The sequence below is a fragment of the Oryzias latipes genome, chromosome 21, assembly GCF_053564925.1.
Source record: "Oryzias latipes strain Hd-rR chromosome 21, Olatipes_Hd-rR_3.1".
Classification (NCBI taxonomy): Eukaryota; Metazoa; Chordata; class Actinopteri; order Beloniformes; family Adrianichthyidae; genus Oryzias; species Oryzias latipes.
In genome coordinates this window covers 17338595-17363573 of record NC_136257.1, presented here as the reverse complement: position 1 = coordinate 17363573, position 24979 = coordinate 17338595, and the positions used below count along the sequence as shown (strand labels likewise).

Sequence of the window (24979 nt, the reverse complement as noted above, 5' to 3'; positions counted from 1 at the left end):
TTTACTCTATAATACTGAACCTATTTTTATGAACGTTTGAACTCTAAGATTTTAAACAAGAGAGAAACGTGGGAAAACTTTCATGTCTGTCTGACAACAGTTTATTAAGTGTATTAGCGGATTTCAGTGATTGGGGGTTATTTTTATAACGTAATCCCCACGATGAACGTGGGAACACTGTATTACGATTATATAAGGCAATAATGATAGGAATAGTTGGGGGGAGTCACATTTATGCTAGATTCTTTACACAATTTGATTTGATTTCATGTTCCTGTCATGGTTTGGGTTTCTTTGCCTTAGTTTTTGCTTCTATTGTGCTTCTGTCATGTTTGAGTTTTGCTTCCTGTTTTATTTTGAAGGTTTCCTGTATGTTTTAGTTTTGAGTTTTACTTCCCTGGTCCCAATCTCTACTGATCTTTCACCTGTGTTTCGTCAGTCCTGTTTTTATATATGTCTTGTCTCTGCCTTCCTCTTGTGCTGGTCCATATCGTCATATCCCTGACCGTCTTTTCCCTGTATACTTGGCTTGTCTACAGTTAGTTTTGTTAGGCTACCCTGCTCAGCAGCGCTTCTTAAGTATTAAACCCTTTTCTCTTGGAACCACCTGCCTCCCGTCTCTGCATTTCTAGTCCTTCGTCAACCCCCCCTACCTGACAGTTCTATAAACATTTATTAATTTAGTAATATAATAATAAGATGTAAAGGTCAAAAAGATTTATTGATTTGTTTTTGTTTTATTAAGAAGAAAAGCTGTTTTCAATGTTTGTGTTTGTGTTTTTTTCTTGTGATACATTTGTATGAATTAAATTTTGGACTAAAAACGAACTTGAATTTTGATAATTTGTCAAACTTTATCCGAAGCCCTTTATGAACTTTACATATAGTCATTTACCTTTTTTACTTGTTTTTACAATGGTTATTGTTTATTTTACCAGTTTGAAATAAATACAAATAAACATAAAAAGCAATAATTTATTGTAACCCTTCTGCCCCAGCCAAGTGCGACAATGAAAGAAATTAGTAGAGCTGTGAAGACTTACTCCATGGCCTAAACCTCCACTTGGTTCTCCTTTTTCCCCCTTGTATCCATTAACACCAGGACGTCCCTGTGGGAGCGAAGACATCCACCATTAAGTTAAATGTTATAACGCAATGACAGACAATACAACAACCACTGTTGGATATCTAAGAAAAGCTTTAAAGAATATACATTCTGATGTATACTTACTGGTCTTCCAGGCATTCCAATTTCACCCTTTAATCCAGGAGGCCCCTGAGGGCCCTAAAACAATAGCGGTTTAAAAATTAAAGACTCAAGAACTTAAAAATTAGCACCAAAAAACCAACTACATTTATTGTGAAAATATATTCACCATGGGTCCTGCGGGTCCCTGAGGCCCTATGTCTCCCTGGATGAATGAAGTTGGAGTTAAATGAAGTTGGTTTGAAAAAAGATCAATGTGATGCCAACAAATTGACTGAAATGAAGTTAGATGAGACTCACCTTCTGACCAGTGAGCCCTCCCAGATATAGTGGATTTCCATCAGGTCCAATGATCAATCCTGGCTCCCCTTTCTCCCCCTGAACACACAGCAGTAGGTGTGAGAAAAACGTCACTGCATGAATGAGGATCAACACTTGAAAAAGTGAAATAATAGAAAATGACCTTCACTCCTAAACCTGGTAGACCGGGGTTACCAGTATCCCCCTTTGGCCCAACAGGACCCTGAAAAAAGAATTAAATGATAAACAATGATAAAAAGTTTTTTTGTTTGTGTGTGTGTATGAGCGTGTTTGTGTGGGTATGAGCATGCGCATGTGTGTGTGCGTGTTTAAGTTTAATGGTCTCTTGTCTCGTTTGGTGTCCTGAGGTCCCATATTCCTCAGTTATCCTAATGATTTCTCTGTCACACAAGCATATACACAAATTCATACACACACAAAAAATTACATCAGACTTTAAAAAAATCACTACTTTGAACAATTTTCTTTACACAGGAAATTAAACGCTGAGCTCCAAAATCACAGCAGTAAGACTACACTTACTTCTTGACCACACGATAGAATCTAATCAGAATAAACTAAATTTAAAGTGTTCATTTTTTTATTTGTTCATCTTTATCTCTAGTATATGACTATATCATGTTCTAAAAAATGAATGACCCAAAGAATCCTCATATGTTGTAGAGTTTACTGCCAGTCAATAGCAGACACTATTTTGAAGAAGTGTGTAAATAGTAAAACGCAAAACTATGGACTGAAAGAAAATTATTTTAAGGATACCCCAAAAACTAAAAACAATTTAAATTTTGAATTTTGTAGAAAGAAGAGAAAACTAAATAGCAGGATTCTAATACCCACTTCCCATTAAAAAAAATCCCAAATCAATTTTCTTTCTCACTATTATGTAAGATTTTTGAGACTTACAGGAAACCCAGCTTGACCAGGTAAACCAGGCCCACCCTGAACAAAGAAACAAAATTATGTCTAATTTAAACATGAAAATACTTTAGAAAAAACGTTTTTTTCCTTTGCAAAAGATAATAAAACATTAGCCACATATACAACACAACAATATAACATCTAAGTGTAAAATAGGTGTAAACATCTAATAAATGATTAATTGAATTTATGACAGGAATGTAGAAGTTTGTTGTATACCATGGTGGTGACAATGGATTCTTCTAAATACTTGACCTAATACTTGCTTTTCTTTGTAATTGTAAATCACTTTTAGCTGCTTATAGCTCAAAAAGTGTTTTTTTTATAAATAAAGTTTGATTTGACTTGAAGAAATGAACAACTTGGACGTTATGAATGTGTCAATTACGAGTATGTAAATGATTTCACAAACCTTAACCTTAACTTAAAATGTGTATGTATATCTATATCTATATCTATATATATCTATATATATAGATATATATATATCTATATATATAGATATATAGATATAGATATATATAGATATATATAGATATATATAATATATAAAATAATTCTTTGTTATTACAATCAAATATTAAGTTTGAATACTTGCCTGAGGGCCGGCTCTGCCGAAAGCAGCATCAAACTGTAGAGCAGTCACATAAAGATAAGTATCACTAAACACTGGAGCGACAGCTAACACACATTCAGTCACCAGTTATGACTTGTGGACGGTGTTACTGTGTGAGCTGTTTGGGACTCACATTGTCAGATGGCTGATAGAATATTTGCCCAGGCGGTCCAGGAGGACCCGGTGGACCTGGAAGCCCAGCTCCGTCTCGACCGGCTTCACCCTATCATTGTATATAAAAAATAAATCCATATTCTGTTAAATACCTCCAACTCTCAACCTCGTTTGCAACATGTAAAAAAACGTAGTAATAGCCTATCACCAAAACAAGCGTCACTGTGACTTTGCTTACTACCGATCTTATAAGTAATGCGTAAAAAATAAAAAAAACACAGTTCAACATGTTAGTCGTGTTAGCATATTCACAATAACACCCAAGTAATTATTTTGACAGAGCGCTGCATTGCTCTCAAAATCGCTTTGACATCAGTAAACACAAAAAGGCTAAAGGCGCTCCAGATTATATGGAAAAATGTTGTTTTTGAACAAAAACATGCAAATGGAATCGGATGGATGGATGGATGGGTGGATGGGTGGATGGATAAAAGGATTGAAGGATCAGAAGTTATACTCACTCTATCTCCTTTATCTCCTCTTTCACCCTTTTGTCCCTAAAAAAAAGATAAAAGGAAAACTTTACTTTGAAGCACAAAATAAAAAAACAACTTTAACAAAAACGATGCCCTGATAACTGAAACCAGAATGAACTTTAACTCCTTTAGAGCCCACCAAAACAGGCATTAAAGAAGACATAAAATTATATGACAGCCAATCAGAAAAGAGACTAATCATCCACTGCAAAAGGTTTTAGACGAAGAAAAATATTAACAGGATCTATGAAAACTGTTTTTTTTTTTCATTTTATAAAAAAAAAGAAAAAAGAATGCTGTGTTAATAAGATTATGTATAATTGCCTTTAAGTAGAATGATATGGCCTCCCCAAACAAACTTGTACTTTCAGTGACATAAAAACGTTATATTCTGAATATTTATCTTAAAAATAATCAAGAGTATGCTAAATTGCCTTAATCTAATCTCTCTCTTTTTTTTTCTAGAAAAAACGTTTTCCTTACTGGAGTTCCAGGGAATCCGTCTAGGCCTGGTTGTCCATCTCTACCTGGGGGGCCCTCTCTGCCCTTTTGACCTTGTACGCCAGGAAGCCCCGGTCTACCCTTTAGAGATAAATTCACATTTGCATTCATATTTGCATTCGGTGCAAAAAATGTAAAATTTTTACAGTCAACAGTCTGTGCATTTCAAACAATCCAAAAAAATTAAACTTAAAAAAATATGTAAATAAATGTCACATTGTATTTTTTACTTTACTTACTGGATTTCCAGGTAATCCAGGAGGACCCTGAAAAGCATGGTACTTATTTTGGTTATGTACTCACACTGAGAAATATCACAACTAAACACACAACAGCTAAACTTCAAAAATCTTTGTAATATTGTCCTTTTGTCGTTGGTTTGATAAATAATTCAATATCGTAAACATCTTTGGTAAAAATACTTTTGAGATGGTTTTGTTTTATGAACCAGATCCGGTCTATTAAAAATTGTATTACTTCATTTGATATAAACTTTGTTTATATGATTTTTAAATTCATTTTTATATCCCAGAAACAATGTTTTGTCCCATAGAGAATGAATATGCCGATACCTGTGCACCCTGTGGTCCTCTGATACCAAGACCACTGGTAAAGCGACCCCCAGACGCCTCAACGTCATCCTTTAAAAAGAAAATGAAAAATGTAAAAACATACAGAAAGAAAATAAAATTCTCTTGGTAACTTTTTAAGGTCAATCACATTTTTTTAATCAACAATAATGCAAATGAGGTCACCTGATTTCAATAAAATGATTAAGAAGATTAATGATTACAAAGAAAAGGTTTGTAGATTGAAGAAAAAATATTTACTATCACTCTGTTTTATCATTTAATTTCTTATGTATTATTTTTTTCAACTATTATTTAACTAGGAAAGTTCCTTTGATGTCTGCAGAATTAAGGGAGTCCTGGCCAAGAGGCAGATTACAACCAAACACATTTCATACAATTCAAGTTATTAAGTTTTGTATGAAACTACATTAATTTTTTTAAAATAACAATGAAGAAACTCACAAATCCGACTCGATAATTACTTCCTGGAGGTCCCGGTGGTCCGGGAGGTCCAACTGGTCCCATAGGTCCTGGTAGGCCAGCCAGTCCAGACTCTCCTGGAGATCCTGGTAAGCCAGGTTCACCACGGTCTCCCTGTGAGAAATCAAAATGTCATCATTTTTATTCACATAGTTTTATTTCCCTGTCGGGATGTGAAGGTTCACTCAAAACGTCTTTTGTATGTCCTAATGCAGTTTTTATTTTTTAATTAGGCATTTGATATTTTTTGGTTTGGTATGAAACACACTTTAAATATAATAAAATTGTTACACCTCCGAATTCAGCTCAAAGATGCAAATTCTGCTCAACCACTGCTCAAACACTGCTCAAACAGTCCAGCCATCAGCATTTAGGAAGGGTTTGAGGAGACGGAGATAAATGTAAATGTTTGGAAATGGTTTAAAAAAGCTGTAGCTTAATTTGATGCAGTTGTCGTTATTGTTGTTAAATATTAAAGCACGCCACTAACTTTACAATAATTACTTAAAACGAAATAAAGAAATGTATTTAAAATCAGGCACACCAGAAGGAATAGATTAGTAATGTGTGAAAATGTTTTACAATGAATCTGAGGCTTAGTTAAGAATTAAGAAGACAAATAATAATAATAAAAAAAAATCAGTAAGGGTTACATTATCTAAGTTCTCTTCTTTCCACTCCTATTATAGCAATACATCAAACTCTACTTGGCTTTAGGTAATAATCACAACATTTAATTAATCTAATGTAACCTAAGTGCGTATTGCATGCACTTCTGAAAAAATATCTATTTATGATTATGAGCAATTGCGTTTTTTTCCTTACATTTACATCAAATTTACTTTGTTTTTAATCAATGTATTTATATATATATATATATATATATATATATATATATATATTCAGAATATAAAAAATATAATATAATATATAAAAATATTTTATAAAAATATAATATATATATATATTATATTTCTGAAAAGAGTTTAATATATCTGTGTGATTTTTTTATTGTCTACAATTAATACTTGAATAAACCAATAAATCAAATCAAATCAAAAGCAGAAAAATTATGAATCTGCACCTTTTCTCCAATTGCTCCTGGAAGACCAAGATCTCCTGCATCTCCCTAATGATGAGAAAGAATAAAAATGAAGAAAGACATTTATACAACCTACACTCCAAATCATAATAAAAAAAGAAAATTTAAAGATAGAAAAAAAAGTGCAAAAAAAGAGTAAAAAAAATCTCATCCACATGTTTGCCAAAAACACCATATTTTTGGAGTATAAAACGCGTTATTTTATTTATTTATTTTTTTGCATTGCTAAGCTATTTGACTTATACTCAGGTGTGATTTATTTGTGATTTAAAGCAATATAATAATAACCACTAGATGGCACTGTATGTGTATGCATCAGTATGTGCCACTGAGAGCAACATAGAAGTCTTACAAAGCAGAATTGTTCCAAAGCGGCACAGAGGATGAAGAGTTCAATTAATGAGTTTTATCGCTAGAGGAGACATCACCTGATTCCTCATGGGAGGAGAGCACCGCCATCTTGGTGAGGTCAAGTCACTGCTGCAGTTCATGCATGTTAACACATTTTTTGCAAAATGCCAGTTTATTTTGCGGGTTCCAACTGCCAAAATCTGAGAAATAAGTCCACGAAGGAGGAAGGCATAACATTTCACAGGTAAGTACTATAATTCTTTCCTTTTAATGCTGCAGGGGCTTCATTAATAGTACACATGTTGACATGTATGATGCAGCAGGGCTACTATTATCAACATGCTGCATGATGTACATAATACCTGCTGCTGACATAAATGTAAACTTTATTTTGTTAAACCTATATACAGTATACTAGGACTATGCTATTATAGTAATATAGATTTATACATTTCTGACCAAGTGACTGAACTTTTCTTGCAGGTTTCAATGGATTCAGACTTTTGGGAAAAAGTGGGCCTTAGAAATAAAAAGAGCTAACCCAGATGGATCACTGTGGAACCAGATTTTGATAAGACTGGCCAGACTTTTTGCTTGAAACCCGGTACCATATCATCAGTGAATCTATTGTTTTCCTTTGTTTTTTTGTATTTGTTAGGGTAAATCTTTTGTTGACTTTAGGACTTATTGTTGACTCATTATTTATTTATTATTACTATTATTATTAATTGACTTATTGTTGATGTATTATTATTTATTGACTTATTGATTTATTATTATTATTATTCATTATTATTAATAACTTGTCTTTACTTATTGTTGGGATTTTCTAAATAATTTAAATTACATGTCAAAGAGGTCTAAAACCTCTAAATGTTTAGAAATAATTCTTAAAAATTATTTGGAAGAAAAAAAATTCATTAAAGTTTGAGCTTTTAAGGATGACTGTTTCTCTTATTTGACAACAACAATTGATGTGTGTGTGTGTGTATATATATATATATATATAAATTAAATAAAAGCTACTTGGATGCCACCAAAGGCTATAGAAAGCATTGTAATGAGGGCACTGACGACCTCACCAAGATGGCGTCGCGCTCCGCCAGAGTTGGCCAGGCTTCCCAGGCGGGCGTGTCTCCTCTAGTGATATGAGTTCAATTGATTTAGTGATTTAAAGTGATAGAAAGTATTTAGCTTACTTGTTAGCATGTTCTTTATGCAATGGTTGCACTAATAAACTACATTCCTCCTATGTTTCATAAATATGGTTAGTAATGAAGCTTGCATATATTTATTCTATTATTGTTCTGTTTTTATGATTTGTCTTTCAAGATCAAATTATGGTTCTTGGTCCTGTACTTTGATAAATAAATTTCTCCCAAAGTGCGACCGATACATACATTTTTTTTCTTCATTGTGCGTTTTTTGGCTCCAGAACAAAAAGTATGGAATGTACTATCAACTTTTTCTTTCTTTACATGTAGTTAATTTTCAATCAAGTTAGGCTGTATTAAAACTGAAGAGCTGCATTATTCTAAGAACTATATTGGTTCATTTAGTTTTCACTACACGTCAAAAACAAACTTAACAGATAACGAGTGCTTCTGTGCTTTTTTTTGTCTCACATTTTCAAAACTTGGTTATTTTGAAAAGTAGGCCAGTGTGTTCTTCACATTGACTTTGACACAGCAGAAAAAGCATGGTTTTTCTCCAACGCCATTTATGAAGCTCCAGTCACATGACCACATCTCATCAATCAACCATTTTGCGGTTGGTAAGCCTCAAAAACAGCGGTGCATTTTAACTGTTCAAGGTGGCTACGTTTGCTGCCACCTCAGCAAACCCTGCAAAACACCTGAACCACAGCTGCTCCTTTATAACTGCATCTTTATGATTAGTGCTTGGGGGGTGGGGGTGGGGGGGTCTGCACAGATGCTCTTTAGAGCTGGTTGTTATGGCAAAGCGACAATGAGAAAAACTGGTAAAGCCCAGTGCTGGATTCGTAATCCTACTTTGCTTGATGTTTACCTTACCAACGTGTACGGCTAACCATCCTAACCTCCATATAAAGCCTCTGCCCCTACTTTGAATTTTATCTTTGCTAAAATGTCAGAGATGCTCCAGAAATAGTCATATCACTGACCATAAACAAAGCAAACTGCTGCCATTGCTGCAAATGGTCTCAATGACCTTACTAGTAAGGAATGGACTGACATGTAATTTCCCAGTTTGTCTCTGCAAGTGAAGAAGTGTGGATCCATCTTTTAAGCCAGCTAAGGCCTTAAGATTGGGTCCAATGAAATGGATTAGGTCATAAAATTGCATTTAGATCATTAATGGAATGTTCTTGTAGCATTTTATTCATGATGGAGGACATATAAAAAATACTTTGTTGAGGTTGTGAGGGGCTGTAAGCTAGCGGGAAAGGCTTACTTCCAATCCCACAACTTTAACCCTTGTGCTATCTTAGGTGACCCCACCCTTACATTGACGTGTTCTCCCTACCATGACAAAGGTGGATAAAGGTGGAAAGATTTCATGTAATCCATGGACACCAGTGAAGTTTACAAATCATTAAAGAAAAAAGGTTCAGCGCACCGTCTAGTGGGTCTAGGTGACCCAACTCGTAGAAACCACTATCCAGGATGAAACATCCAAGTACATGAGTACATCAAGCTCAAGCCCCCAACTGACAGTGTGCTCAGTGAATGTCTCAGGCAATGGAGAGCAGGGGATGCAGTGCTGGAGGACAGATCCTCATGGGAGGACAAACCCCTGCATGGGATGTTCCACCGGACCATAACTGAAGTGGCTGATATCAAGAAATCCTACCAATGGCTAGAAAGGGCTGGCCTACAGGACAGCACCGAAGCGCTCATCCTGGCAGCCCAGGAACAAGCCCTGAGCACCAGAGCGATAGAGGAACAGATCTACCATCCCAGATAAGACCCAAAGTGTAGGCTGTGCAAAGAGGCGCCTGAAACAATCCAGCACATAACTGCAGGGTGTAAGATGCTGGCAGGGAAAGCATACATGGAGCACCACAATCAAGTGGCTGGAAAAAATATACAGGAACATGTGTGCAAAATATTGACTGGAAACCCCAAGGTCAAAATAGGAAACACCTCCGAAGGTGGTAGAGAATGAGAGGGCAAAGATCCTGTGGGACTTCCAGATCCAGACTGATAGGATGGTAATGGCGAACCTATCAGACATTGTAGTGGTGGATAAAGAACAGAGGAAAGCCGTTGTTGTGGATGTGGCAGTGCCAAGCTATGGAAACATCAAGAAGAAGGAACATGAGAAACTGGAGAAATACCAGGGACTCAGAGAAGAACTGGAGAAACCATGGAAAGTGAAGGTGACAGTGGTGCCTGTGGTAATTGGAGCACTCGGGGCAGTAACCCTCAAGCTGGAGGAGTGGCTACAACAGATACCTGGAAAGACCTCAGAGCTCTCAGTCCAGAAAAGCGCAGTGCTAGGAACAGCTAAGATACTGCGCAGGACCCTCAAGCTCCCAGGCCTCTGGTAGAAGACCCGAGCTTGGAGGAGAAACCACCCGCGGAGGGTGAGAGTTTTTTTTTTATACATATATACCGTAATTTCCGGACTATAAGCCGCTATACTTTTGTCCTGCGCTCACAGCCCCGCGGCTTATTCAGTGACGCGGCTAATTTACGGTTTTATTTGGTGGCCGCCATGAACGTATTTTCAGTTTCAGAGCACGGGTTGGATGATTAATCCAACTCCAAGCATTTGTTTTTGAACACACCTATCAGCAGCCAAAAAGCATGCACCTCACTTCAGGTCTTAGACACTTCAGTCATGGTTCAACAAAAAAGAAACACGCATGACCAGCCGCATCCCAGAATCCTTTGGCCATTAGACCCAATGTGCACGATGCACAATATGACGCGGCTTTCAAGTTAAAAGCAATCGTTAAAAACAGCGTGAAAAAATCCACCATCACCAACAGGTTTGAAAAAGCTGGTCAGCTGCGTGACGGAGAGAACAGCGCATGCTCAGGAGTGAATTTACCTCGGAGTCACAGTGACACTAGCCCATCTATTAGCAGCTCCGTAATATACGAGATGATCTTTTAAACATACGTTTGTTATTGTTATGTTATGGTTATTATGAAGCGTCTGTTCGCTCATTTTATTTTTAATCTTTGTGGTCAGTGCTTTTTTCTGGCAGAACGAAGCCGGAAGTACGGTTAGGTGAAGGCTAACATGCAATAACAATATTTAGCCTGGATGAACATGACTCGATGCGGGAAAAGCTGCAATCTGCAGATTGGCTGCACGTAAATATGTGGGAATAACATCAGCCTTTATTTTGTCGGGACAAGACTGGAAACACAAATTGACGTGATCGTTTTAACGGTTTCTAAGGACTAAGCGGAATTTTACTTTGAAAAGCTCACACCGACCCACAGCCTCCGTGTGAACTGGAGACATGTTCTCCTGCTGCTCCTTCACATTGAGCTGCAGGACCGATGGCAGTCTGATGGCTCCCACATGTAACAAAACATCCTCCCCTCATTCACAAAACGTACAGTATTAAGTCCGATAGCTCTGCACAGACACGATTTGCTCCGTCCACCGGTGCAATGGGGACGAAGCGCTCCTCCCTGGAGCCGCCCTGGCCAGGGGTGTCGGAGAAAATAGGAAGGGGAAACAAGGAGCGCGCGGGGCGAGCGCGGAGCTCATAGGCGTCCGCGGAGCAACGGTGTTTATTGTGGAAGGAAACTTCTGACGCACGTGCCGCGCTGAGGCGCGCGTATCGCGCTGAGGCGTGCGCTTTTCAGTCGCCACTGCTTTATTTTACTGGTGTGTTTTTTTGACCAGCCCTGTTAATACCCTAATGCTGCCGCGACACAAGCGGAAGGAGAGCTGTTCCTATTCACCCCTCCATCTACTGCTGCTCCTTGCTCATTTTTAAACACGTACAACAGTGTGACGACCCGGGCGTTGGCCCCGCCTTTAGCCCCTAAGACTCATGGGAAATGGGGAATCGCGAAGGTAAATTTCCTCATCATAACTGAGGGATGTAATGTTGATTATATGATTACTGTTTGTAGTTTTATGTATGATACCTCTATTGTCAATAAGTAAAAAAAACAACTAAAAAAAACATAACTGAGGAACTTGTGAACAGAAGTAACATCCATGCTGTTTGGCAGATGTGGGTGTATTCACGTTCATGAGCTGACGCAACGCTATTTCCTCCCACATTTGTACCCAATCTGGGAGTTAGGACTTGCTTTATCGGGCTGACGGCGTTGCGTAATGCATGCGGCTAGTACACTGACGCGGCTTATGTATGTAAAAAGCAAACTTTATTCGTGAAAACGAGTGGGTGCGGCTTGTGATCGGGTGCGCTCTATAACCCGGAAATTACGGTGTATATATATATATATATATATATATATATATATATATATATATATATATATATATATATATATATATATATATATATACATACATACATATTTTATAGGTAGATCTTCAAGAAATTGTCGATTCAAAAGTAGCTCACACGCCAAAAAAGTGTGAGCACCCCTGGTCTACAGGCTCACCAAGTGAGCATGCCTCGTACACGTGGAGACAGCCCATATCCACCCGTAAGAGCAGCTGTGACCAAGGCCTTAAATACAAGTACTTATATTCAATTTATTGGAAGAAAATGGGCAGATGATTCCAGAATCAAAGTGAAAACTAGAGTTAAAAAATCTTGATCAATAACTAAAAGTGACTGCAAAAATCTGGTTTAAAACCAATCAACAAAGAGAGAATGACTGTAATGAGGTAGTGAGGTTTAAATTAGACACCAATGGAACAGCGGGTAATACCTTATCTCCCTTAGGACCAGGAGCTCCAGGAAGGCCATCAGTACCAGGCAAGCCCTGAAGATTTGGTTGATTGAAGTTGATTAGGTCAATAAGTTTGTAACTTTTTGTTGCAAACTATTTGTATTCATAGCAAAATACTCAATTACAAGTGCAAAAAACAAGAACTGCAATACATACAGGTTGACCGGCAGCTCCATCCCTGCCTGGGGGCCCGAATGCTCCAGAGCCCATTGCTGGGCCCGTCACGGAACTACCAGGAGGACCAGGAGGGCCTGGGGGACCAGGTGGTCCAGGAAGTCCCTACATCAGAAGGAAGGAAACATTCAGCATCGACTATCACCTCAGAATCTTTAAAGATAGAAATGCAACTTTTGAATGGAAATCAGGATCAGATTCCTCTCACCCGAAGAGATTCCAGATCAGGGAATCCAGAGCCCTCCATATCTACGAAGGTCTGCAACATTTTATTGAAAGTCAGATGATGTGAAAAACGTGCATTTGTACTTTTTAGGTGTAGCTTACAAATTTTGATTTGCACAAAGAACGTATGTTCTTTTACTGGGAATCTTTGGAAACAGAGAGCTCTCAGCAACGAGGAGGGGAAGGGGGGAAAGGTTGCTACGTGTCCACCGTACTGCCCACAACTCAAGAGTTTTTGCTGCTTTGCAGAAACTATGTCCAAGAGAATGACAGTTTTTTTTTTATTTAGGCACAAATCGGTCTAACAACAATTAAAGACCACTGGGAACGCATTTAAAATAATTCATAAGAGGATCCGAGTGGGTCTTTAATGAGAATCGTGGATGAAAAAATGGCTACATTTTTTTTAAATTTTCCTCCTTCTTTTTATCTGATTTTAATGTAAAATTGTCTATCCATGTTATTCTCATGAAAAAAGACTAAGATTGTGACACTCACTAATATTAGCTGGCATCGTCAGTACTAGGAAAACATTGGGAATACCAAACTGTATGTAGTAACTCAGAGCTAACACATCTTTCTTTTAAATTTAAAGAACAGTTTTGCAATCATTTTAATTTTGTTTCTTTTCAAAACAAAAGTTTGTAGCTGCTTTTCTCTTCCATTATAAAAATAAGTCATAACTGAAATAAAGAGACTGTAACATTCCTGGGATTATTTTTCTGTTTTTTGTCACACTGAGATGTCAAAAAGCTAAGAATTTTGCATTTTTGCCCCCCTGTCCTCTTCCACTAAGATACTGTATGTTATGGCCAAAGCAGTATTGTGTATGTTCTAGAAATGGCTCCTATCTTGCAACCAGATTGTGATGTTTTGTGTTTCCTATTTTTTTTAACAATTTAAAGTAATTAGTTTGAATTGGCAGGTGGATGCAGCGCAAACAAACATGTCTAGATAACTCAAAGGTCAAGATGGCGCAAGCTTACAGATCTCATTCCTGGTCCTGGGGGTCCTGGTGGTCCTGGGGCCCCTCTGGGGCCAGGTTGACCCTCTCCTCTGTCCCCCTTTAAGTGCAAATATAATTGAGAAAAGGTGGAAATGTCTGTCTAAATGAACATTTCTTTTATTAGCTATTCTGTAAAACTTTTGTTTGTTTGTCAACATCCAGTACCTTATCTCCTTTTCTTCCAGGGTCACCAGGTGTTCCTGGGAAACCTTGGGGACCTGGAGAACCCTAGATGTAAAAATGTAAAAGTTTAGTTGTTAATACAATGTATCACAGGATTTTTTTGGCTAAAGAAGTCCTAGTGGTAGTTCAGAACTATTTCTTTTTGCTTAGCTTTAAGCAGATGTAACAATCCAGCGAAAAAAGAAAATAGATGGAGAACTATTTTTTCACAGGTTTTGAGGGTAACTTTGTAGGCACTTTAAAAAAAAGCCAAAGTCAATTTAACTCAAGGGGGCTGAGAATCTCATAAATATGTATGTTTTACAAAATCATGTTTGGAACCATAAAAGTTCAATCAGCTTTTTAACAGCTAGAAATGTGTCAATGTCATCTTAAAGAGCAGAACCCTTCAAAAACCATTCATTGCGAACACATGTTTGAAAATTACCAAAAAAAAAAAAAACTTACAGTTTTTCCGTCTTCTCCAGGATCTCCCTGGGAGGATAAAATAAATGCATTTTGTTCAAAACCTAAAAACTTTATTGAAAATGTGATGTTTTTTTAAAAAGAAAGTGTGTTGACAGTGAAACCATCTGCATACCGGCTCTCCATCCTCTCCTGGTTGTCCTTGGGGGCCTGGTGGTCCAGGTGGTCCTCTGGGTCCTTGAACTTTAGAAACAACTGTGCCGTCACTGGAAGGTACATACTCTGTTGACGGTCCTGGAGGGCCGGGGGGTCCCGGAGGTCCAGGTTGGCCAGGATCACCCTTTTTGCCTTGATATCCAAAGCCAGCACTACCCTGGGGAGTGAATGCTCATTTGTGTTAACTGTCTGGCTGTGTGTCAAAATGTATTTGCATCAGTCCTAGCTGCAAGAATATTAATAATGATCACAATCTGGGGTGAACACTGATAAACAGATCTGTGCAAGAGACAAAAACCCCTTGAAAGACATCATCTGTGGCTTACCTTTGTTCCCTTTTCACCAGGTTCTCCCTGCAAACAAATTAAAAATCGGTTTAATAAGTGATGTACATAAATATTTGGATTCTTTTGCTGTATATTTTAGGGGAAACAGTTTCATTCCTGTTTTAAACCTCTCCGTTTTGTTGGTGAGGATTTCTTAGTTATGTTTAGACAATAAAAAAAACAGCTTCTCAAGAAATTTGGAAAAGTTTAAAGTCTATTCGAATAGATAAACATAATAGATTGTAACCACAGCTGTTTTTAGAAAGTTCTAAGTTTTAATTAAAAAATGTTTTCAATAAAAACTCAAAACATTTTTTTATAAATAAATGAAAAATTGGTTAAAAAATGTGAAGCTATTAAATATATATCTTATATATTTGTGACCGGAAGCTCTTATAGGACATGACAGTAATAATTATAATGTTGAACCCAGTCAGTGCATTGAATAACCCATGCAGCATAACAACCCTGTATTTGTTCAAATTTATCAATTGAATTATTAAATGTTATAATTTTGCTAGTTATAAATGCATATCACAAAATATCCACAAGTTTTTGCAGTTATTGTGCTCAAAACAACAGGTAAAAATGCAGTTTTTATACACAGACAAATATTTTTAAGTGAGTGAGTGTTGACTTTACTGCAACATTTAATTACGTACATTTGTTCCATATCCGATAGTCTTTAAAAGAAATGCACATGACTAGGTTTTTTTTTGTGTCAGTACATTTTTATAGGTAATTTTTCTCAATAAATTGACTGAAATCTCCCAAAGAATTATGTCACTTTAAAAAAGACGTTCCAGACACTTTGTTAGTGCAGTTGTCATAGGCATAATACTCAAAAACGTTGTTTATGAGGAAGTTTTAAGGCCTTAACTATAAAAAGACAACCGCTGACTTTAACCCTATGACCACAGTAGATATAAGTTCTGATAAGGATTCTTAATACTGATTTCTGATAATAGTAATCATTGTTTTTCTGATGTTAATCAATGAGTTACATGATGTGTAACAAAGAATTTCGGCAATAGTGCAATAATATTCTCTGATGATAGTCGATAGGAACTTCCTCTTTGTAACCTGTTAAATAATCTGCAATAATTTGAATTTTTAATTTTAAATAGATGTTTAGAACCAGATTATAGCAATCATTTGACAATCATTATATTTTATAGAATTAATGTGTTGTGTGTTTGTACTCTGTGTATAAGTACAAACATGCCTGTTTAAGATTAGGGCCAATTAGTGATATGTTGTCAAGGAAGTACTTTACAAATTGATTAGAATATATATATATATATATTATTTATATTATATTATATATATTATTATATATAATATATAAATTAGAAAAGTGAATAATGCTATTTTCTTGACATCATATCAGTAATTGGCCCCAATCATAAACAGGCATGTTTGTGTATATATGGGGCAGTAACCCTGGCTACAGCAGATCCCTGGAAAGACCTCAAGCATCTCAGTTTAGAAAAGCGCAGTGCTAGGAACAGCTAAGATCCTACGCAGTGCCCTCAAGCTCCAAGGCCTCTGGTAGAGGACCCGAGCTTGGGTGAGAAGCCAACTGCAGAAGGTGAGAGGGGTGTTTTTTTTACATATATATGTGAATATTCTTTTTCTTTGTTTTCTTCCCCTGTTTCTTGATGAAATTGCTTGAAATAAACAAATCAACTAAAATCTCAACAATAGCTTCAATAAGTTATACTGCCTGCTCCTTTTGCATTGTTTTGATTATGATATCGTTGTTGTTGTTGTTATTACTATTATCATCTCTATAAATAAGTACCATATAGATTGCATTCTAATTAATTACATGTTTGAAACTAATTAAATAAAAAAAGGAAAAAAGGAAATCATGAGTCCAGTTTTATATTAAACTAGAAAAAGTGCACATAAAAAATAAATACTAGAAAACACAGAATGTCTCTTAGATGGCTGGTAGATTAAGTTAAGCGGATCAGCGCCATCTAGTGTTCCTCTAAAGTATTTTATTCTTATTTGCTAATGCAAAGATGTTTACATTAAATATTGTTTCATCAAAAACCAGTGCGTTCAATTGATTTGTCCAAACCTTTTCTCCACGGGAGCCCGAGGCGGAGCTAGAGCCAGGGCCTGAGTCTCCCTTTGGGCCTGCAGGGCCCCTGTCTCCTTTCTCTCCTCTTTCCCCTCGCTCCCCCTTTTCTCCTTTAGCTCCCACTGCCCCTGAAAAAGCATTATCTAAGTTATTATTATTCTCATGAAAACCTTTCATTGATGATTAATTACCATTTTCCCAAACAACAAAACAGAACTTTCTCCGCCTTCAGTACAAGAGAGCTGAGGAAAATGAAATGCCTTCTTGCCTTTTTAATTTTTTTCACACACTGCTACAAAATTCCAAGCTATGAAGATTTCAAGGTGGCAGGAGGATTCCCCTTCATGCACACCTGCATGCACCAGCATCCCATTTACAAGTGACCCCATTTAGCGTCACTTTCACTGCAATCCACTGTGCTGCTAATTTCTTGTAGTAGAAGATGATGACATTTAGAACCAAACGACTGGCATGATGCTCTTCAGTGAGTCCTCAGGAATCTTCAGAATGTATACATGACCTCATTTAAAGGTGTGTAGAGATGTACACCAACCCTATTTCAGCAGTAAAATCATGTGACCGTAATGTGCCTAACTTTTTAACACCAGAGATACCCCACGCTCTTTGACCATTTACGTGTTCAACATAAATCAGCTGATTCAGTCCCGGAGAATTAATCAGCTGATTTACGTTGCTCCCTTTAGAACTCCATTGCTGTAATGTGTTACATATCAGCTCAAAAGCTGTTTTTCTCCATTTCAGAATCTGTTGGAGTTAGGTAAATTGCATAAACGGTTGAAGAGTTACGTGTAGTCGAAAAGAATGTTATCACTGGAACAGGAGCTCCGGTGTTAACAGGTTAACCCAATGTAGAGAGGATTGCGTCTATAAATCATGCACGAAAAGAAAATAAAACAATTTTTCAACTTTATGTGTTTGTGGCTGAGAAGGCAAAACAAATGTGAGGAGTAGATGAAAATAGATCAATGCATCAATGTAACGTAACCCCTGTGCTATCCTAAGCACTTTAATGTTGGGAGTTTGGTCATCTATCTTTTAACCCCACAAGACTGCGCTAAACCTTTTTTTCGTCAATGATTTGTGATCTTCAATAGTGTCCATGGATTACATGAAATCCTCTTCACCTTTATCCACCTTTGTCATGGTAGGGATAACATGTCAATGTATGTGGGGTCATAGGATAGCACAAGGGTTAAGATCAGCGCTCTGGTTTCAGTTTTGACATTCTTTCGACTGCCATAACTCTTCCACTCTTTACGCAATCAATGTAATTCCGACGAATGTGACGTGTTTTTTTTCCTCGTCAGAATCTATTGGAATTACTTAAATTGCGTAAATATTTGAAAAGTTCCAGTCGTCACAGACGTACTGGCGACATTTTAGCTTTCAAAGGGTTTCACAAATGGTGGGTGGATGTGTAACCATTTAGGGTGATCATTAACAGTTTAACACCAGAACTTTAGCTCCAGTGTTGACGTTATTTTGACTGTCGTAACTCTTCAACCGTTTACGCAATTAACATGATTCAGCAGATTCTGAAGCAGAGTAAAGCTTCTTTGCAGGTTATAAAATGCTGCATATCGATGCAATGCAGATACAAAAAGCCACTTGTCTCCTTGACAGCATCAGCAGATTGATGTTGATCTCGTAAACGATCAAAGATTTACAGTATGTCGAAGAGTGTGTTATTTAGGTGTCACAACAACTTCTCTTGTGTTAATAGGGTGAAAAGTCAGTATTAAAGGTCACCTTTTTTCCTTTTTTGCAGTGTTATATGTTTCAAATCAAAGATTCTAGTAACCTTGGTAAATCAGGGCTTATGTTTTTACATTAGCTTATGCAAACATGCAAACAGGTATTTAGAATATAAATACAGAAAGTCTGAATTTTCCTAAACATGCTTCTCTTTAAACAGCAGATAAATGTAACTTTTTAGACGATTACATTTGAAAATGCCCAAAATGCCCAGCATCCCAGAACCATAGCAGGTAAATGAATATGTTGTGTAAAAAAAAAAAAGAAACACAAAGCAGAAAAACAAATCCAACGCTTGTTTTTTAAATCTGTATAAGCATGCTGGGAGAAGCATAAAAAAGAGAAAAAAAGCAGCATCTGAAATAGAAAAGAATTTATGATGTCTTTTTTTTAAAACCCCACCTGCTGACCCATGAAGTCTGGATCCAGACTCCACAAAAACTGACATGTGCTCTGATTTGATGGCTGAAAACATGTAAGAGTAAAAGAAAATGAGTAACAGAGGTAAGGTGGATCTGTAAAGGAGAAAACTACAAGTTACACAGTGAAAGGAGATAAGTTTAAATAATAAAAAAGAGCTCTGACTACATGTAAACAGCATGATGCTAAATTGATTTTGATGGATTACTTGTCTTTTTTCTGCACTTAAAGTCCTCCCTGACAATTTTTTAATTTTTTATAAAAACTTTCCCAGTGGCATTTTAATTGTGATTATGAAGTTTTTTTTTTTTAAATCCCACAACCTAAATGTCCTAAAAAGCCATTTTTCATGTCTATCTGAAGCCTTTGTTTCTAAAATGACAGACGCCATCTGAGGTCCTGCGGTACGATTTGAGCAAAGGTTTGGCAACATCACAAGTTCAGCACAGCATGATTTGGCTGGCGTGCCAGGGTGGGCCAGAGTTAAAAACTCGGGATTTTGTAGAGGTTGCCACTTCGTTTCAACCAATCAGAGACTCAACTTTGAGAATGTGATTTTTTGAATGACAGCGGGTAATAAACACATCCAATATGGTGATCGATCCGATAGTTCTCCTGAACTTCCATCCATTTTCTTAACCCACTGTATTCCTCTGACGGCGGCAAGGTTTCCGGAGCCTACGGCTGCTGTTGGCAAAGGCGCGTACACCCTGGACAGTCTGTCTGAGGGCCGCTGGAGCGATCACGATCCCTATGTCAGCTCCATGGAGGCGAGCTGGAGGCCAGACAGAGACCCGCTGCGGGATGAGGAGCCAGCCTGCTTGAGCCTCCTGAACTTGATATTTTCTTATTTTCGTAGAGGCAATAATCAAAAAGGTCCCCTGATTTTATTCTTTTTTTTGTCCCGTTTCTGGTTAATGCGGGACAGCAACCCTTCAAAACCGGTCAGAGAGAGAACACAAATGCGGAGAATACATTTGGGACTTCAAGATTAATTTTAAATATGTGTGGGAATGCAGCAATGTGCCATCTTCTCTTCTCCCACACCTGAGCTTGTGCACCCTGGGCGAGGCAGATCAGGGAGCTTGCACATGCGCTACTGGGTCATTGTGACATCACAAAGGCTCAATAATAAACCAAGTGTGTTTGCAACAGTTTGACTGGCAGCAATTTAAAATGGGAATTATTTAGAAATGCAGAAATGAAATGATTTCTTTTTACATTTGTTCTCTTTCATAGCAAAATGCCACATGAAGAAAAACATGAATCTCATCAGATGGGGACTTTAATTTTTTTTTTTTTTTTTTAACATTGCATAGCATTTCATTATATCTCACAACATTTCAGTGCCAGCATGCTTCTTCCTTATTTTTATCAGTACTTGTTGATGCTGATGATCATTCAATGAGGCGAAGAGATAATGAGTTTGTTTATTCCACCCTGAATTTCAAACAGTTTTACTGTAATGCAAATTGTTTTCTCTTGACCACTAGATGGAGCTATCAGTTTCAACTTGCACATGTTCAACACAACAGGAAGAAGAATACTGCAACAGGATGAGCCACTTAAATTTACCATTCCCCACAAAATAAGGTCTAGAATGGTCACAAAACAGACTCTTGCCTAATAGAATCATTATAATAGAATAAATAAATAATCTCACCAGTATCTCTAACAACAGCCTCTTCACCACTTGTGGCCAGTGGGGGCTTTTGGATGGACATAAAAGATGGAAATGGAGGAGCAGTCTGCAGACAAACAGCAGAGACAGACATTTTCAAAGTGTCAGTGACCTCACATTTGGTTGACGACTTTATTTCTGCATCCCACAGCTCTATAACTGTATAAAGCATAATAGATTGTGAACAATAATCACAGGACAAGATGACTCACGTTTCTTTATAGCTTTAAAGATAAAAATGTGAACAAAGATCGACACCAGATTACCAAGAATTTCAGCACCAAACCCTTTCAACAAATAATCGAACCAACAGGCAGGATAGACCAAAAACCTGGGAGCGCTGGCATCTGTTTGTGGAAAAAAGTGGGGAATCATATGCCCAGGCCTTGTCCAGGATTAATTGGATGCAGACATTGGTAGGTTTTTATTTCTCTTAAGTTAAAGAAAACAAAAAGCAAAATTTATAAAAGAAAACAATTTATAGTGACTTTCCTTAAGACAAAAGGCAAAATGCATGGCGTTTTAGTGTGGGCATAGACTAGTTTCTATTTGTATGTGTTAACTTTTGATTTGACCATCTTTTTCACTGATAAAACAAATATCTTTTACTGTTTAGGCAAAAACCTGCAAACAGTAAGTAAACATAATGGGATCTATCGAAGACAACAGTGGAAAGAATTAGATAAAACCTTTTCGTGTTGTAAGATGCTTTTTGTGTCATTGTTTTCTTCATGGAGGACATAAAGAAAGAAAATTAGACCCAAAATTTCATTTCTTAGTAACTCTTAATTTAAATTGTTGTGAATCAGAATCAGAAAAAAATGCTGTTAGAAAAAGAACATATTTGTGATGTAAAAAATGCAATGGCTTGGCCACAAGCTCCCTACTCTGCTCCTTTCATCATTCCATCCACTTTTGGACGAGTAGATCCCTCGGCCGGATAGCTCCAATATTGCTCACCATTTTTTGTTGCACCAGTGATGTTAGGTTGGAGTTGTGAAGGGCTTTAAGCTATGGGAAAAGGGCGTAAACAGAGAGTTCTCAACAAGAGTGGGGGGGGGGTTGTTTTGTGCCAACAGTCCCGCCCAAAACTCAGAGATGAATTTCTAATAGACTACTAGCCGCGGTTATATGGGCAAAATATGTTGATCGGATTAATAGGTCGGATTGAAATTCAACCGTGCAAATGGGCCCAGAAAAACTTTTTCCGATTAGAACAAACGTTCACATGGTCTCACTTTCGGTCGGAATAAATCATTTGGGCATGCGCAGTAGTGCTGAAAATACTGGAAAAAGGAAATGAGTCCCGTTGTAAACAAACCTTGCTGTCATATACATTTATGCATAGCTCGGTAATATACGAGATGATCTTCCAACCGTGTTTTTAATAATGTTATGAATATTATGAAGCGCCTGTTCGCTCATCATTTTATTTTTAATCCGTGTGGTCAGTGCTTTTTTTTGTGGAAGAACGGAGCTCCCAGGAGAGGCTAACACGCGCTAACAACATTAGCCTTGTGTGATGAACATAAACTCATGCGGGATATGCCGCAATCTGCATCTTGGCTGCACGTAAATATGTGGGAATAACATCAGCTTTTATTTAGTCGGGACATGACTGGAAACACAAATCCATGTGATTGTTTGAACGGTTTCTAAGGACTGAGTGACATTCTGATATGAAAAGTTCGCACACCGCCCCAAAGCCGCTGTGAGCTGGAAGTCCGAGCTGTGCTCGAACACACGGTTCTCCTGCGTCCGGAAGCTGCTAACCTGCGATGGATCGCAGTCACACACAAACACACAACAAAATGCACACGTAACAAAGCATCCTCCCTCCCCTAAAACACAAAGTTATTAATCCAGCTGCTCTGCTCAGAGACACAGTTCGTTCGGTCCACCGGCACACGAGCCAGGACCACGCAGGGTCCAGACGTCACGAAGCCCTCCTCCCCGGCAAGCCCCTCGTGAGGGGTGTAAGAGAGGGGAGAGGCGGAGAGCCAGAGGGGCGAGAGCGGAGCGGCGAGAGCGGAGCGGCGAGAGCGGAGCGGCGAGAGCGGAGCGGCGCTTCGTACCGGGCCTCCGCAGAGCAGCTGGTCGGTCCTGTTTGAGCTCCAAAGCTTTCTCTGGAGCGAAACACCGTCTATCTTAACGTTAAACCAGAGCAAAAGTGACACACGAACGGAATGAACCGTTTACATCAACAACGATCGGATCAACAATCGGCATAACCCACCTATCTCGATCGGAAAGAAATTTTAATCCGAATGAGTCTGATCGGGGCAGACTATTCCGAACGGCGTGTTTACATGACGCATTTTCCTTCCGATCAGGCATTCTTTCCGATTACTTTTGCCCATGTAAAAGCAGCCAATGCTGCTCTGCAGAAACTATGTCCTAGAAAAGGACAAGGTTTTTAGATTTTCCTTAAAAATAACAAAAGCCATAATTAAAAGACAACTGGAAATGGTTAGAAAAAGGATCAAAAGATGATCGGAGTGGAACGTTAACTATCACACTAAAATAGCTGTAATTGTCTAATTAAATGGTTCGACTTTGTCATTCTTGATAGCTGGCTCCAAAACCATTCAGTCAATTAAAAAAAAAAACTCTACATATAAATCTAAACGTGACACCACGCTTTTAAGGTCTTTTTACAAATAAGGTAAATACTCTGCTGCAATACTCAATTCCTTAAAGTTAGCCTAAAGGCCCTTACACAGATTCATTATTGTAATTTAATTTAATCTGCTAAATTTGCATATACATTTGAAATTAGATTGTAGTTAAATTTTGTGGACCAAAAAAACAAAGGAGTTGGTGAGATGAGGTCATTCCACCTGCTTTAAATCTGCCTTCAGGCTAAAAGAAAAAAGGAACACAGAAAATGACTCCCCCCTCCTTTTGTCATTCTCAACCAGTGAATAACTCTAAATTGTCACCTGTGGAATTCGAGTGCAAAAGTGGGAAGAAATATATGTGGGAGGGGAAGTTGGAGGCTCCAAATGTGATCCTGCTGTTGATAATTAAGCCCTTCTCTCTGTGAAAGAAACCGCTGGGTTCCGCGGCACTAGCTAAGCCAAAATTTGGCCAGCCCATAATTGAACACTGTAAGGTGATTTATGAATTAACGTGGTAAAGAATACCCCGTTTGTTCCCTCCTTTTGTCAATCAATCATTCACTTAGGGTGGGAGGCTCATATCCTTAAAACGCCGCGTTGATGGATTTGTACAACGCTGCACCCTGAATGGAAAAGCCAGGTATGTGGCTCCCCTCGGCAACGGACATATTCCACTTCCACAGCAGTGGAACAGGGGTTGGCACCAGTGGGAAGGAAAAATAAAGCAGCTGCTAATAAAATGAAGAAAGCCAGGTTTGGCTCTCTTACACCTCTTTAGCAACCGAGTGGACTCAAATTTGATTTGATAAAAATTCATGTTTCGTGCAGTGCAAAATAAAAACAGAAAGCAAAGTTAAAGATAGAAAAAAGCAAAAGAATGAGATTAATTATTGGCCATGTTAAAATACTTATATAATTGCCAATTCAGAATTACTGAGACTTTCTTTTTAGTACACAAAACTTCCAGCATACTTTTAGTTTTTGAAAATGTGTTTTGTCGCAAAAAAAGAAAAAAAACTTAAGATAGGACAACATCACAATCTAAGGAGTTATGATGTTGTTAAACTTTCTTTATTCACAAAACACAAAATATATAGAAATTCTCACCAAAATGTTAAAAACCTTTGCTACTTCTTTTAGTTTTAGTGCACAGCAGATCTTTGGCATTATTGACGCAGATGTAAATCAAAGTTTTGAGATCTAAAATGTAGTGACGCACGATAATGACTTTTTACAACCGATACCCAATATTTTCTTG

The 24979-nt window shown here is 37.6% G+C and overlaps 1 protein-coding gene across 6 annotated transcripts in view; it reads right to left on the bottom strand.

Annotated features, from left to right (window-relative positions):
• The window catches only part of col18a1a (collagen type XVIII alpha 1 chain a), a 120380-nt gene that overhangs the window by 16998 nt on the left and 78403 nt on the right, over positions 1-24979 (bottom strand). For 4 of the 6 annotated variants that reach the window (XM_023950666.2, XM_078939343.1, XM_078939344.1 and 1 more), the window contains 25 exons: positions 21083-21167; positions 19402-19464; positions 17221-17351; positions 15132-15158; positions 14765-14962; positions 14632-14658; positions 14167-14229; positions 13982-14059; positions 12979-13029; positions 12753-12875; positions 12576-12629; positions 6350-6394; positions 5248-5379; positions 4786-4854; positions 4453-4479; positions 4196-4294; positions 3698-3733; positions 3196-3285; positions 3045-3077; positions 2432-2467; positions 1671-1730; positions 1508-1585; positions 1377-1412; positions 1232-1285; positions 1044-1109 (listed from right to left, as the gene is read on the bottom strand). In XM_023950666.2, the coding sequence (XP_023806434.1) occupies positions 1044-1109; positions 1232-1285; positions 1377-1412; positions 1508-1585; positions 1671-1730; positions 2432-2467; positions 3045-3077; positions 3196-3285; positions 3698-3733; positions 4196-4294; positions 4453-4479; positions 4786-4854; positions 5248-5379; positions 6350-6394; positions 12576-12629; positions 12753-12875; positions 12979-13029; positions 13982-14059; positions 14167-14229; positions 14632-14658; positions 14765-14962; positions 15132-15158; positions 17221-17351; positions 19402-19464; positions 21083-21167 (1761 nt within the window). The remainder of the gene's footprint in view (positions 1-1043; positions 1110-1231; positions 1286-1376; positions 1413-1507; positions 1586-1670; positions 1731-2431; positions 2468-3044; positions 3078-3195; positions 3286-3697; positions 3734-4195; positions 4295-4452; positions 4480-4785; positions 4855-5247; positions 5380-6349; positions 6395-12575; positions 12630-12752; positions 12876-12978; positions 13030-13981; positions 14060-14166; positions 14230-14631; positions 14659-14764; positions 14963-15131; positions 15159-17220; positions 17352-19401; positions 19465-21082; positions 21168-24979) is intronic. The other 2 variants (XM_078939346.1, XM_078939345.1) reach the window with 1 other exon arrangement.